This window comes from Chiloscyllium plagiosum, unplaced genomic scaffold, assembly GCF_037043375.1.
Source record: "Chiloscyllium plagiosum isolate Xiang-an unplaced genomic scaffold, Cpla_swu_hap1 HiC_scaffold_35, whole genome shotgun sequence".
NCBI lineage: Eukaryota > Metazoa > Chordata > Chondrichthyes > Orectolobiformes > Hemiscylliidae > Chiloscyllium > Chiloscyllium plagiosum.
This window is the reverse complement of record NW_028270173.1, coordinates 19,728,515-19,744,467: the sequence shown is the minus strand read 5'-3', so window position 1 is coordinate 19,744,467 and position 15,953 is coordinate 19,728,515. Positions and strand designations below refer to the sequence as shown.

The window sequence follows — 15,953 nt, the reverse complement described above, 5'->3', positions numbered from 1 at the left end:
TGAGTGATTGTAGGATCGCCTGATCACAATGGACCCTGTATACACAGTTAATGACTGACTGAAGGATCGCCTGATCACAGTGGACCCTGTACACACAGGCAGTGAGTGACTGTATAATCGCCTGATCACGGTGGACCCTGTACACACAGACAGTGAGTGATTGTAGGATCGCCTGATCACAGTGGACCCTGTACACACAGTTAATGACTGACTGTAGGATCGCCTGATCACAGTGGACCCTGTTCACACAGCCAGTGACTGACTGTAGGATCGCCTGATCACAGTGGACCCTGTACACACAGGCAGTGAGTGACTGTAGGATCGCCTGATCACAGTGGACCCTGTACACACAGACACTGAGTGAGTGTAGGATCGCCTGATCACAGTGGACCCTGTACACACAGACAGTGAGTGATTGTAGGATCGCCTGATCACAGTGGACCTTGTACACACAGACAGTGAGTGAGTGTAGGATCACCTGATCACAGTGGACCCTGTACACACAATTAATGACTGACTGTAGGATCGCCTGATCACAGTGGACCCTGTACACACAGGCAGTGAGTGACTGTAGGATCGCCTGATCACAGTGGACCCTGTACACACAGACAGTGAGTGAGTGTAGGATCGACTGATCACAGTGGACCCTGTACACACAATTAATGACTGACTGTAGGATCGCCTGATCACAGTGGACCCTGTACACACAGGCAGTGAGTGACTGTAGGATCGCCTGATCACAGTGGACCCTGTACACACAGACAGTGAGTGAGTGTAGGATCGCCTGATCACAGTGGACCCTGTACACACAGACAGTGAGTGATTGTAGGATCGCCTGATCACAGTGGACCCTGTACACACAGACAGTGAGTGATTGTAGGATCACCTGATCACAGTGGACCCTGTACACACAGTTAATGACTGACTGTAGGATCGCCTGATCACAGTGGACTCTGTACACACAGGCAGTGAGTGACTGTAGGATCGCCTGATCACATTGGACCCTGTACACACAGACAGTGAGTGAGTGTAGGATCGCCTGATCACAGTGGACCCTGTACACACAATTAATGACTGACTGTAGGATCGCCTGATCACAGTGGACCACGTACACACAGGCAGTGAGTGACTGTAGGATCGCCTGATCACAGTGGACCCTGTACACACAGACAGTGAGTGAGTGTAGGATCGCCTGATCACAGTGGACCCTGTACACACAGGCAGTGAGTGACTGTAGGATCGCCTGATCACAGTGGACTCTGTACACACAGGCAGTGAGTGACTGTAGGATCGCCTGATCACAGTGGACCCTGTACACACAGACAGTGAGTGAGTGTAGGATCGCCTGATCACAGTGGACCCTGTACACACAATTAATGACTGACTGTAGGATCGCCTGATCACAGTGGACCCTGTACACACAGGCAGTGAGTGACTGTAGGATCACCTGATCACAGTGGACCCTGTACACACAGGCAGTGAGTGACTGTAGGATCGCCCGGTCACAGTGGACCCTGTACACACAGACAGTGATTGATAACCCACAATCAAAGCAACATTGACCCACGATGACCCAAACTGGAGAGAGTCACATTGACCACAGGATCACCCAGATCACAGGATCACCCCAGCCATGGGGTTATCCTCGAATATGGGCTTACACATTGGATCGGATCACCACGATTGCATTATCGCCCCTGACCAAAGGATCATGCCAAACACAAGATCTCCACCCAGGCCACATGATCGACACCCCATCGAAAGGAATACATAAATCACAGCATCCCACCCGATCAGTGGATCACCCCTTTACACAGGACCACCCCTGCACAAAGTCCCCTCATTGTCCCAGGCCCTCTCCAACCCACCCCACCCCCCAACTCTCGATCATGGGCATATTGCCATTCCCAGGACCTCTTCCCTGTCACAGGCTCACTCCCAATCACAGGATCGCAACTGATCCTAGGATCTCTCACACACACACAGACACACACACACACACACATATACACAGACACACAGACACACATACAGATGCACACACACACACACACAGACACACACACGGACACACACAGACACACACACGGACACACACAGACTCACATACTGACACAGACACACACACACACACAGACACACACACAGATACACAGACACACATACAGATGTACACACACACACGGACACACACAGACACGCACACAGACACACACACAGATACACACACACAGACACACACACACAGACACACACACAGACACACACACAGACACAGACACACATACACACACACACACACATAGACAGACACAATACACACACAGACACACACACAGGCACAGGCACACACACAGACACACATACAGACAGACACACACAGACACAGACACACACACAAACACACATACAGACACACACACACAGACACAGACACAGACACAGACACAGATACAGACACACACACAGACACACACACAGACACACACACAGACACACACATGCACACACAAACCAGACCGACACAGACACACAGACACAGACAGACACACACACGCAAAGACACACATGCGCACACAGACACACACACCAGACACAGACACAGACACACAGACACACAGACACACAAACCTGACAGACACAGACACACAGGCACAGACAGACACACACATGCAAATACACACACGCACACACAGACACACACACCAGACACACAGACACAGACACACAGATGCAGACAGACATACACACAGACACTCACACACACAGACACACACACGCACAGACACACATACGCACAGACACACATACACACAGGCTGACACACACACACAGACACACACACAAAGATACACACACAGACAGACAGACAAACACACACACACACAGACACACACACAGACAGACAGACACACACACACAGACACACACACCAGACACACGCAGACACAGACACACACAGACATACACACAGACACTCACACACACAGACACACACACGCACAGACACACATACGCACAGACACACATACGCACAGGCAGACACACACACACAGACACACACACATAGATACACACACAGACAGACAGACACACACACAGACACACAGACAGACAGACAGACAGACACAGACACACACACCAGACACACGCAGACACAGACACACACAGACACACACACGCAAAGTCACACACACACACTTAGACACACAGACACAGACACACAGATGCAGACACAGACACACACACAGACACTCACACGCACAGACGCACACACACAGACAGATACACAGACACACACACAGACACAGACAGACACACACACACAGACACACAAACCTGACAGACACAGACACACAGGCACAGACAGACGCACACACGCAAATACACACACGCTAACACAGACACACACACCAGACACACAGACACAGATCACAGACGCAGACAGACACACACACAGACACTCACACACACAGACACACACACGCACAGACACACACACGCACAGACACACATACGCACAGACAAACACACACAGGCAGACACACAGACACACACACATAGATACACACACAGACACAGGCACACAGACAGACAGACACACACACACAGACACAGACACACAGGCAGACACACACACACACACACAGACACACACATAGATACACACACAGACACAGGCACACAGACAGACAGGCACACACACACAGACACAGACACACACACACAGACACACACAGACAGACAGACACACACACCAGACACACACACCAGACACACGCAGACACAGACAGACAGAGACACACGCAAAGACACACACGCACACTTAGACACGCAGACACAGACGCACACACACAGACACACACACAGACACACACACACAGACACACACACACAGACACACACACAGACAGACACACACACACACAGACACACACACACACAGACACACACACACAGACACACACACACAGACACACAGACACAGACACAGACACACACCCACATAGGCGCGCGCACACACACACCCTCTCCCTCCCCAGCCATGTTTTCTGGGTACCTGTGTAGGGGAGCTCACACTGACAGAGGTAGCTGGTGACACCATCCAGACAGTGGCCGTTGTTCAGGCAGGGCTCAGACAGGCAGTGGTCCTGATTGTTCTCACACTGCTGACCTGGCGAGGAGATAATGAAACACAAGGGTGACTACAGACAGGCTGGGGGCTGGAGGGATTGCGTGCCCTTCACGATATGGGTTACCGTGCATCACTGATCGTCCCAGTAACGGCTTCGCACTCCTCACAGCCGCCAGCACAACAAACACTGAGACCCTGGCTCAGAGAGCAGCAAATACAGCAAAAAACAGGGAAACACTCCCAGGACAGGGACAGCACGGGGTTAGATACAGAGTAAAGCTCCCTCTACACTGTCCCCCATCAAACACTCCCAGGACAGAGACAGCACGGGGTTAGATACAGAGTAAAGCTCCCTCTACACTGTCCCCCATCAAACACTCCCAGGACAGAGACAGCACGGGGTTAGATACAGAGTAAAGCTCCCTCTACACTGTCCCCCATCAAACACTCCCAGGGACAGGGACAGCACGGGGTTAGATACAGAGTAAAGCTCCCTCTACACTGTCCCCCATCAAACACTCCCAGGGACAGGGACAGCACGGGGTTAGATACAGAGTAAAGCTCCCTCTACACTGTCCCCATCAAACACTCCCAGGACAGGGACAGCACGGGGTTAGATACAGAGTAAAGCTCCCTCTACACTGTCCCCCATCAAACACTCCCAGGACAGAGACAGCACGGGGTTAGATACAGAGTAAAGCTCCCTCTACACTGTCCCCCATCAAACACTCCCAGGACAGAGACAGCACGGGGTTAGATACAGAGTAAAGCTCCCTCTACACTGTCCCCCATCAAACACTCCCAGGGACAGGGACAGCACGGGGTTAGATACAGAGTAAAGCTCCCTCTACACTGTCCCCCATCAAACACTCCCAGGACAGGGACAGCACGGGGTTAGATACAGAGTAAAGCTCCCTCTACACTGTCCCCCATCAAACACTCCCAGGACAGGGACAGCACGGGGTTAGATACAGAGTAAAGCTCCCTCTACACTGTCCCCCATCAAACACTCCCAGGACAGGGACAGCACGGGGTTAGATACAGAGTAAAGCTCCCTCTACACTGTCCCCCATCAAACACTCCCAGGACAGGGACAGCACGGGGTTAGATACAGAGTAAAGCTCCCTCTACACTGTCCCCCATCAAACACTCCCAGGACAGGGACAGCACGGGGTTAGATACAGAGTAAAGCTCCCTCTACACTGTCCCCCATCAAACACTCCCAGGACAGGGACAGCACGGGGTTAGATACAGAGTAAAGCTCCCTCTACACTGTCCCCCATCAAACACTCCCAGGACAGGGACAGCACGGGGTTAGATACAGAGTAAAGCTTCCTCTACACTGTCCCCATCAAACACTCCCAGGACAGAGACCGCATGGGGTTAGATACAGAGTAAATCTCCCTCTACACTGTCCCCATCAAACACTCCCAGGACAGGGACAGGACGGGGTTAGATACAGAGTAAAGCTCCCTCTACACTGTCCCCCATCAAACATTCCCAGGACAGGGACAGCACGGGGTTAGATACAGAGTAAAGCTCCCTCTACACTGTCCCCCATCAAACACTCCCAGGACAGGGACAGGACGGGGTTAGATACAGAGTAAAGCTCCCTCTACACTGTCCCCCATCAAACACTCCCAGGGACAGGGACAGCACGGGGTTAGATACAGAGTAAAGCCCCCTCTACATTGTCCCCATCAAACACTCCCAGGACAGGGACAGCACGGGGTTAGATACAGAGTGAAGCTCCCTCTACACTGTCCCCATCAAACACTCCCAGGACAGGGACAGCACGGGGTTAGATACAGAGTGAAGCTCTCTCTACATTGTCCCCATCAAACACTCCCAGGACAGGGACAGCACGGGGTTAGATACAGAGTAAAGCTCTCTCTACACTGTCCCCATCAAACACTCCCAGGGACAGGGACAGCACTGGGTTAGATACAGAGTAAAGCTGCCTCTACACTGTCCCCATCAAACACTCCCAGGGACAGGGACAGCACTGGGTTAGATACAGAGTAAAGCTCCCTCTACACTGTCCCCCATCAAACACTCCCAGGGACAGGGATAGCACGGGGTTAGATACAGAGTAAAGCTCCCTCTACACTGTCCCCCAACAAATACTCTCAGGACAGGGTCAGCATGGGGTTAGATACAGAGTAAAGCTCCCTCTACACTGTCCCCCAACAAACACTCCCAGGACAGGGACAGCACAGGGTTAGATACAGAGTAAAGCTCGCTCTACACTGTCCCCATCAAACACTCCCAGGACAGAGACAGCATGGGGTTAGATACAGAGTAAAGCTCCCTCTATACTGTCCCCATCAAACATTCTCAGGACAGGGACAGCGCAGGGTTAGATACAGAGTAAAGCTCCCTCTACACTGTCCCCCATCAAACACTCCTAGGACAGGGAGAGCACAAGGTGAGATACAGAGTAAAGCTCCCTCTATACTGTCCCCATCAAACATTCTCAGGACAGGGATAGCACAGGGTTAGACACAGAGTAAAGCTCCCTCTACACTGTCCCCCATCAAACACTCCCAGGACAGGGACAGCAGGGGGTCAGATACAGAGTAAAGCTCTCTCTACACTGTACCCCATCAAACACTCCCAGGACAGGGACAGCACGGGGGGTTAGATACAGAGTAAAGCTCTCTCTACACTGTCCCCATCAAACACTCCCATGACAGGGACAGCACGGGGTTAGATACAGAGTAAAGCTCCCTCTACACTGTCCCCCATCAAACACTCCCAGGACAGGGACAGCACGGGGTTAGATACAGAGTAAAGCTCTCTCTACACTGACTCCCATCAAACACTCCCAGGACAGGGACAGCACAAGGTTAGATACAGAGTAAAGCTCCCTCTACACTGTCCCCATCAAACACTCCCAGGACAGGGAGAGCACGGGGTTAGATACAGAGTGAAGCTTCCTCTACACTGTCCCCCATCAAACATTCCCAGGAGAGGGACAGCACGGGGTTAGATACAGAGTAAAGCTCTTTCTACACTGTCCCCCATCAAACATTCCCACGACAGGGACAGCACGGGGTTAGATACAGAGTAAATCTCCCTCTACACTGTCCCCAGCAAACACTCCCAGGACAGGGACAGCACGGGGTTAGATACAGAGTAAAGCTCCCTCTACACTGTCCCCCATCAAACACTCCCAGGACAGGGACAGCATGGGGTTAGATACAGAGTGAAGCTCCCTCTACACTGTCCCCATCAAACACTCCCAGGGACAGGGACAGCACTGGGTTAGATACAGAGTAAAGCTCCCTCTACACTGTCCCCCATCAAACACTCCCAGGGACAGGGATAGCACGGGGTTAGATACAGAGTAAAGCTCCCTCTACACTGTCCCCATCAAACACTCCCAGGACAGGGACAGCACGGGGTTAGATACAGAGTAAAGCTCCCTCTACACTGTCCCCCAACAAATACTCTCAGGACAGGGTCAGCATGGGGTTAGATACAGAGTAAAGCTCCCTCCACACTGTCCCCATCAAACACTCCCAGGACAGGGACAGCACGGGGTTAGATACAGAGTAAAGCTCGCTCTACACTATCCCCATCAAACACTCCCAGGACAGAGACAGCATGGGGTTAGATACAGAGTAAAGCTCCCTCTATACTGTCCCCATCAAACATTCTCAGGACAGGGACAGCGCAGGGTTAGACACAGAGTAAAGCTCCCTCTACACTGTCCCCCATCAAACACTCCTAGGACAGGGAGAGCACAAGGTGAGATACAGAGTAAAGCTCCCTCTATACTGTCCCCATCAAACATTCTCAGGACAGGGACAGCACAGGGTTAGACACAGAGTAAAGCTCCCTCTACACTGTCCCCCATCAAACACTCCCAGGACAGGGACAGCAGGGGGTCAGATACAGAGTAAAGCTCTCTCTACACTGTCCCCCATCAAACACTCCCAGGACAGGGACAGCACGGGGGGTTAGATACAGAGTAAAGCTCTCTCTACACTGTCCCCATCAAACACTCCCATGACAGGGACAGCACGGGGTTAGATACAGAGTAAAGCTCCCTCTACACTGTCCCCCATCAAACACTCCCAGGACAGGGACAGCACGGGGTTAGATACAGAGTAAAGCTCTCTCTACACTGACTCCCATCAAACACTCCCAGGACAGGGACAGCACAAGGTTAGATACAGAGTAAAGCTCCCTCTACACTGTCCCCATCAAACACTCCCAGGACAGGGAGAGCACGGGGTTAGATACAGAGTAAAGCTCCCTCCACACTGTCCCCATCAAACACTCCCAGGACAGGGACAGCACGGGGTTAGATACAGAGTAAAGCTCCCTCTACACTGTCTCCCATCAAACACTCCCAGGACAGGGACAGCACGGGGTTAGATACAGAGTAAAGCTCTCTCTACACTGTCCCCATCAAACACTCCCAGGACAGGGACAGCACGGGGTTAGATACAGAGTAAAGCTCTCTATACACTGTCCCCATCAAACACTCCCAGGACAGGTACAGCACGGGGTTAGATACAGAGTAAAGCTCTCTATACACTGTCCCCATCAAACACTCCCAGGACAGGTACAGCACGGGGTTAGATACAGAGTAAAGCTCCCTCTACACTTTCCCCCATCAAACACTCCCAGGACAGGGACAGCACGGGGTTAGATACAGAGTAAAGCTCTCTCTACACTGTCTCCCATCAAACCCTCCCAGGACAGGGACAGCATGCGGTCAGATACAGAGTAAAGGTTTGTTGGACTAAAGGGTCTGTTTCTATGCTGTATATGTCTATGACTCTATGACAGTGTCCGTCAAACACTCCCATGCACACACACACAGACACACACAGACACACACACACACACACAGACACACACACACTGACAAAACAGACACACACACACACACCACACACCCATTACGGCAAGCACACACTTACACACATAAGTACACACTTATGCAGATATACACACACTTATACACTCACGCAATTAGACATACAAACACTTTTATACACACACACACACACACATACAGGCACTCATACACTTATACACACTCACATACACAGACAGAGATACAGACACACGTATTCACATGCATGCACACACACACATACACACACCCACACACATGCACACACACACACACACATGCACACACACACACACACATGCACACACACGCACACGCACACACATGCACACACACGCACAGACACGCACACACATGCATACACACGCACACACACACACATGCACACACACACATGCACACACACATGCACACACACGCACAGACACGCACGCACATGCGCGCACACACACACACACACACACACACTAAATAAATGAATCCCAGACTCAAACCTGACTGAGTGGTGCATTACTGAGGGAGTGCAGCACTCCCTTCTACCTGCACAGAGCTATCACCTGCCCTTGTCCCTCCTTCCTTCTCCTCTCCACCCTCCTGTGCACAATAACCTGTCGTCCCCTTGCTGCGTTCCCACCCCCTTTCCAGTGCCCGCTCTCCCTCTGTGGGGTGCAGACTCTTACCTGTGAAACCGGTTGGGCAGAGGCAGCTGTAGCCGTGGGCTTGGTGGACACATGTCCCTCCGTGGCCGCAGGGCAACGACTCACATTCATTCACCTCCTCCTGGCACGTAGGCCCTGTCCAGCCGGCCTGGCAAACGCAGATAAACCTGTAGGAGAAGGCACACCCACAGCTCATGGGTCTTGGGGGTGGGAACAGGAAGGGGGATCCACTGACCACTGCATGATGCCCAAATTGGGGCAGGGAGCCCCGCCAGGATGTGGGCAAGTAAGGCAATGAGGGGAAGCCAAACAGCAGCCACTCCCCACCCCACCCACCATGGTCCACTCGGTACCTGCAGGTGCAACACGGCTGACTCTCCCCTCCATCATCAACGTAAGTCCAAAGGTTCCTGGGTTCCTGCCCCAGCTCAGGACACAAGACCAGAAACAGAGAGCCCCGACGGTGTGGAGGCAACCCTTTCAGCCCACTGTGACCCTCCTGAGAGCATACCACCCCATCCCTGTCACCCCACAATCCCTATGGCCAATAGACACGAACCTACACATTCCTGAACACTATGGTGCAATTTAGCACGGCCAATCCACCCTAACCTACACATAACCCTGAACACTGTGGGACAATGTAGCACAGCCAATCCACCCTAACATACACATCCCTGAACACTATGGGACAATTTAGCACAGCCAATCCATCCTAACCGACACATCCCTGAACACTATGGGACAATTTCCCACGGTCAATCCACCCTAACCTGCACATCCATGAACACTAGGGGACAATTTCCCACGGTCAATCCACCCTAACCTGCACATCCATGAACACTAGGGGACAATTTCCCACGGCCAATCCATCTGACCCTACACATCCCTGAACACTATATGACAATTTAGCACGGCCAATCCACCCTAACCTACACATCCCTGAACACTATATGACAATTTAGCACGGCCAATCCACCCTAACCTACATATCCCTGAACACTATATGACAATTTAGCACGGCCAATCCACCCTAACCAACACATCCCTGAACACTATGGGACAATTTAGCACGGCTAATCCACCCTAACCTACACATCCCTGAACACTATGGGACAATTTAGCACGGATAATCCACCCTAACCTACACATCCCTGAACACTATATGACAATTTAGCACGGCCAATCCACCCTAACCAACACATCCCTGAACACTATGGGACAATTTAGCACGGCCAATCCACCCTAACCTACACATCACTGAACACTATGGGGCAATTTAGCACGGCCAATCCACCCCTAACCTACACATCCCTGAACACGATGGGACAAGTTCCCACGGCCAATCCATCCTACCCGACACATCCTTGAACACTATATGACAATTTAGCACGGCCAATCCACCCTAACCTACACATCCCTGAACACTATGGGACAATTTAGCACGGCCAATCCACCCTAACCAACACATCCCTGAACACTATGGGACAATTTAGCATGGCCGATCCACCCAAACCTACATATCCCTGAACACTATGGAGCAACTTAGCAAGGCCAATCCACCCTAACCTACACATCCCTGAACACTATGGGACAATTTAGCATGGCCAATCCACCCTAACCAACACATCCCTGAACACTATGGGGCAGTTTAGCACGGCCAATCCACCCTAACCTACACATCCCTGAACACTATGGGGCAGTTTAGCACGGCCAATCCACCCTAACCTACACATCCCTGAACACTATGGGGCAGTTTAGCACAGCCAATCCACCCTAACCTACACATCCCTGAACACTATGGGGCAGTTTCGCACGGCCAATTAACCCTAACCTACACATCCCTGAACACTATGGGGCAGTTCAGCACGGCCATCCACCCTAACCTACACATCCCTGAACACTATGGGCAATTTCGCACGGCCAATCCACCCTAACCTGCACATCCCTGAACACTATGAGACAATTTAGCACGGCCAATCTCCATAACCTACACATCCTTGAACACTATGGGGCAATTTAGCACGGCCAATTAACCCTAACCTACACATCCCTGAACACTATGGGACAATTTAGCACGGCCAATCTAACCTAACATACATATCCCTGAACACTATTGGACAATTTAGCACAGACAATCTACCCTAACCTGCACATCCCTGAACACTATGGGACAATTTAGCAGGGCCAATCCACCCTAACCTACACATCCATGAACACTATGTGACAATTTAGCACGGCCGATCCACCCTAACCTAAACTTCCCTGAACACTATGGGACAATTTAGCACGGCCAATCCACCCTAACGTAAACTTCCCTGAATACTATGGGACAATTTAGCACGGCCAATCCACCCTAACCTGCACATCCTTGAACACTATGGGACAATTTAGCACGGCGAATCCACCCTAACCTACACATCCCTAAACATAATGGGACAATTTAGCATGGCCAATCCACCCTAACCTAAACTTCCCTGAACACTATGGGACAATTTAGCATGGCCAATCCACCCTAACCTACACATCCCTGAACCCTATGGAACAATTTAGCACGGCCAATCCACCCTAACCTACACATCCCTGAACCCTATGGGACAATTTAGCACGGCCAATCTACCCTAACCTACACATCCCTGAACACTATGGGGCAATTTAGCATGGCCAATCTACCCTAACCTACACATCCCTGAACACTATGGGGCAATTTAGCATGGCCAATCCACCCTAACCTACACATCCCTGAACACTATGGGGCAGTTTAGCATGGCCAATCCACCCCTAACCTACACATCCCTGAACCCTATGGGACAATTTAGCACGGCCAATCTACCCTAACCTACACATCCCTGGACACTATGGGGCAATTTAGCACGGTCAATCCACCCTAACCTACACATCCCTGAACACTATGGGGCAGTTTAGCACGGCCAATCCACCCTAACCTACACATCCCTGAACACTATGGGGCAGTTTAGCACGGCGAATCCACCCTAACCTACACATCTCTGAACGCTATGGTCAATTTCGCACGGCCCATCTCCCTAACCTACACATCCTTGAACACTATGGGGCAATTTAGCACGGCCAATCCACCCTAACCTACACATCCCTGAACACGATGGGACAATTTAGCATGGCCAATCCACTCTAACCTACACATCCCTGAACACTATGGGACAATTTAGCACGGCCAATCTACCCTAACCTACACATCCCTGGACACTATGGGGCAATTTAGCATGGCCAATCCACCCTAACCTACCCATCCCTGAACACTATGGGGCAGTTTAGCACAGCCAATCCACCCTAACCTACACATCCATGAACACTATGGGGCAGTTTAGCTCGGCCAATTAACCCTAACCTACACATCCCTGAACACTACGGGTCAGTTTAGCACGGCCATCCACCCTAACCTACACATCCCTGAACACTATGGGCAATTTCACACGGCCAATCCACCCTAACCTGCACATCCCTGAACACTATGAGAGAATTTAGCACGGCTAATCTCCATAACCTACACATCCTTGAACACTATGGGGCAATTTAGCACGGCCAATTCACCCTAACCTACACATCCCTGAACACTATGGGACAATTTAGCATGGACAATCTACCCTAACCTGCACATCCCTGAACACTATGGGACAATTTAGCATGGCCATTCCACCCTAACGTACACATCCCTGAACACTATGGGAAAATTTAGCATGGCCAATCCCACCCTAACCTGCACATCCCTAAATATTATGAGACAATTTAGCACGGGCAATCCTAACCTACACATCCCTGAACACTGTGTGACAATTTTGCACGGCCAATCCACCCTAACCTACACATCCCTGAACACTATGTGACAATTTAGCACGGCCAATCCACCCTAACCTAAACTTTCCTGAACACTATGGGACAATTTAGCACGGCCAATCCACCCTAACCTAAACATCCCTGAACACTATGGGACAATTTGGCACGGCCAATCCACCCTATCCTGCACATCCCTGAACACTATGTGCCAATTTAGCACGGCCAATCCACCCTAACCTAAACATCCCTGAACACTATGGGACAATTTAGCACGGCGAATCCACCCTAACCTCCACATCCCTGAACACTATGGGACAATTTAGCATGGACAATCTACCCTAACCTGCACATCCCTGAACACTATGGGACAATTTAGCATGGCCATTCCACCCTAACGTACACATCCCTGAACACTATGGGAAAATTTAGCATGGCCAATCCCACCCTAACCTGCACATCCCTAAATATTATGAGACAATTTAGCACGGGCAATCCTAACCTACACATCCCTGAACACTGTGTGACAATTTTGCACGGCCAATCCACCCTAACCTACACATCCCTGAACACTATGTGACAATTTAGCACGGCCAATCCACCCTAACCTAAACTTTCCTGAACACTATGGGACAATTTAGCACGGCCAATCCACCCTAACCTAAACATCCCTGAACACTATGGGACAATTTGGCACGGCCAATCCACCCTATCCTGCACATCCCTGAACACTATGTGCCAATTTAGCACGGCCAATCCACCCTAACCTAAACATCCCTGAACACTATGGGACAATTTAGCACGGCGAATCCACCCTAACCTCCACATCCCTAAACATTATGGGACAATTTAGCATGGCCAATCCACCCTAACCTAAACTTCCCTGAACACTATGGGACAATTTAGCATGGCCAATCCACCCTAACCTACACATCCCTGAACCCTATGGGACAATTTAGCACGGCCAATCCACCCTAACCTACACATCCCTGAACCCTATGGGACAATTTAGCACCGCCTATCTACCCTAACCTACACATCACTGGACACTATGGGGCAATTTAGCACGGTCAATCCACCCTAACCTACACATCCCTGAACACTATGGGGCAGTTTAGCATGGCCAATCCACCCTAACCTACACATCCCTGAACAATATGGGGCAAATTAGCACGTCCAATCCACCCTAACCTACACATCCCTGAACACTATGGGACAAGTTAGCACGGCCAATCCACCCTAACCTACACATCCCTGAACACTATGGGGCAGTTTAACACGGCCATTCACCCTAACCTGCACATCCCTGAACACTATGAGACAGTTTAGCACGGCCAATCTCCATACCTACACATCCTTGAACACTATGGGGCAATTTAGCACGGCCAATCCACCCTAACCTACACATCCCTGAACACTATGGGACAATTTAGCACGGCCAATCCACCCTAACCTACACATCCCTGAACACTATGGGACAATTTAGCATGGACCATCCACCCTAACCTACACATCCCTGAACACTATGGGAGAATTTAGCACGGCCAATCTAACCTAACATACATATCCCTGAACACTATTGGACAATTTAGCACAGACAATCTACCCTAACCGACACATCCCTGAACACGATGGGACAATTTAGCACGGCCAATCCCACCCTAACCTACACATCCCTGAACACGATGGGACAATTTAGCACGGCCAATCCACCCTAACGTACACATCCCTGGACACTATGGGAAAATTTAGCATGGCCAATCCCACCCTAACCTGCACATCCCTCAATATTAGGAGACAATTTAGCACGGGCAATCCTAACCTACACATCCCTGAACACTGTGGGACAATTTAGCACGGCGAATCCACCCGAACCTTCACATCCCTAAACATTATGGGACAATTTAGGATGGCCAATCCACCCTAACCTACACATCCCTGAACACTATAGGGCAATTTAGCATGGCCAATCCACCCTAACCTACACATCCCTGAACACTATGGGACAATTTAGCACGGCCAATCCACCCTAACCTACACATCCATGAACACTATGGGGCAATTTAGCACGGCCAATCCACCCTAACCTACAAATCCCTGAACACTATGGGGCAATTTAGCACGGCCAGTCCACCCTAACCTACACATCCCTGAACACTATGGGACAATGTAGCATGGCCAATCCACCCTAACCTACACATCCCTGAACACTATGGAGCAATTTAGCACGGGCAGTCCACCCTAACCTACACATCCCTGAACACTATGGGACAATGTAGCATGGCCAATCCCACCCTAACCTACACATCCCTGAACACTATGGGACAAATTAGCACGGACAATCCACCCAACCCTACACATCCCTGAACACCATGGGACAATATAGCTTGGCGAATCCACCCTAACCTACACATCCCTAAACATTATGAGACAATTTAGCACGGACAATCCACCCTAACCTACACATCCCTGAACA

At 50.8% G+C, this 15,953-nt stretch overlaps 1 protein-coding gene across 1 annotated transcript in view; it reads right to left on the bottom strand.

The window, feature by feature from the left end:
* The window catches only part of LOC122547595 (uncharacterized), a 715,380-nt gene that overhangs the window by 119,092 nt on the left and 580,335 nt on the right, over nucleotides 1-15,953 (bottom strand). The window contains 2 exon segments of the mRNA XM_087978709.1: nucleotides 4,061-4,174; nucleotides 9,689-9,834. Of these exon segments, the coding sequence (XP_087834835.1) occupies nucleotides 4,061-4,174; nucleotides 9,689-9,834 (260 nt within the window).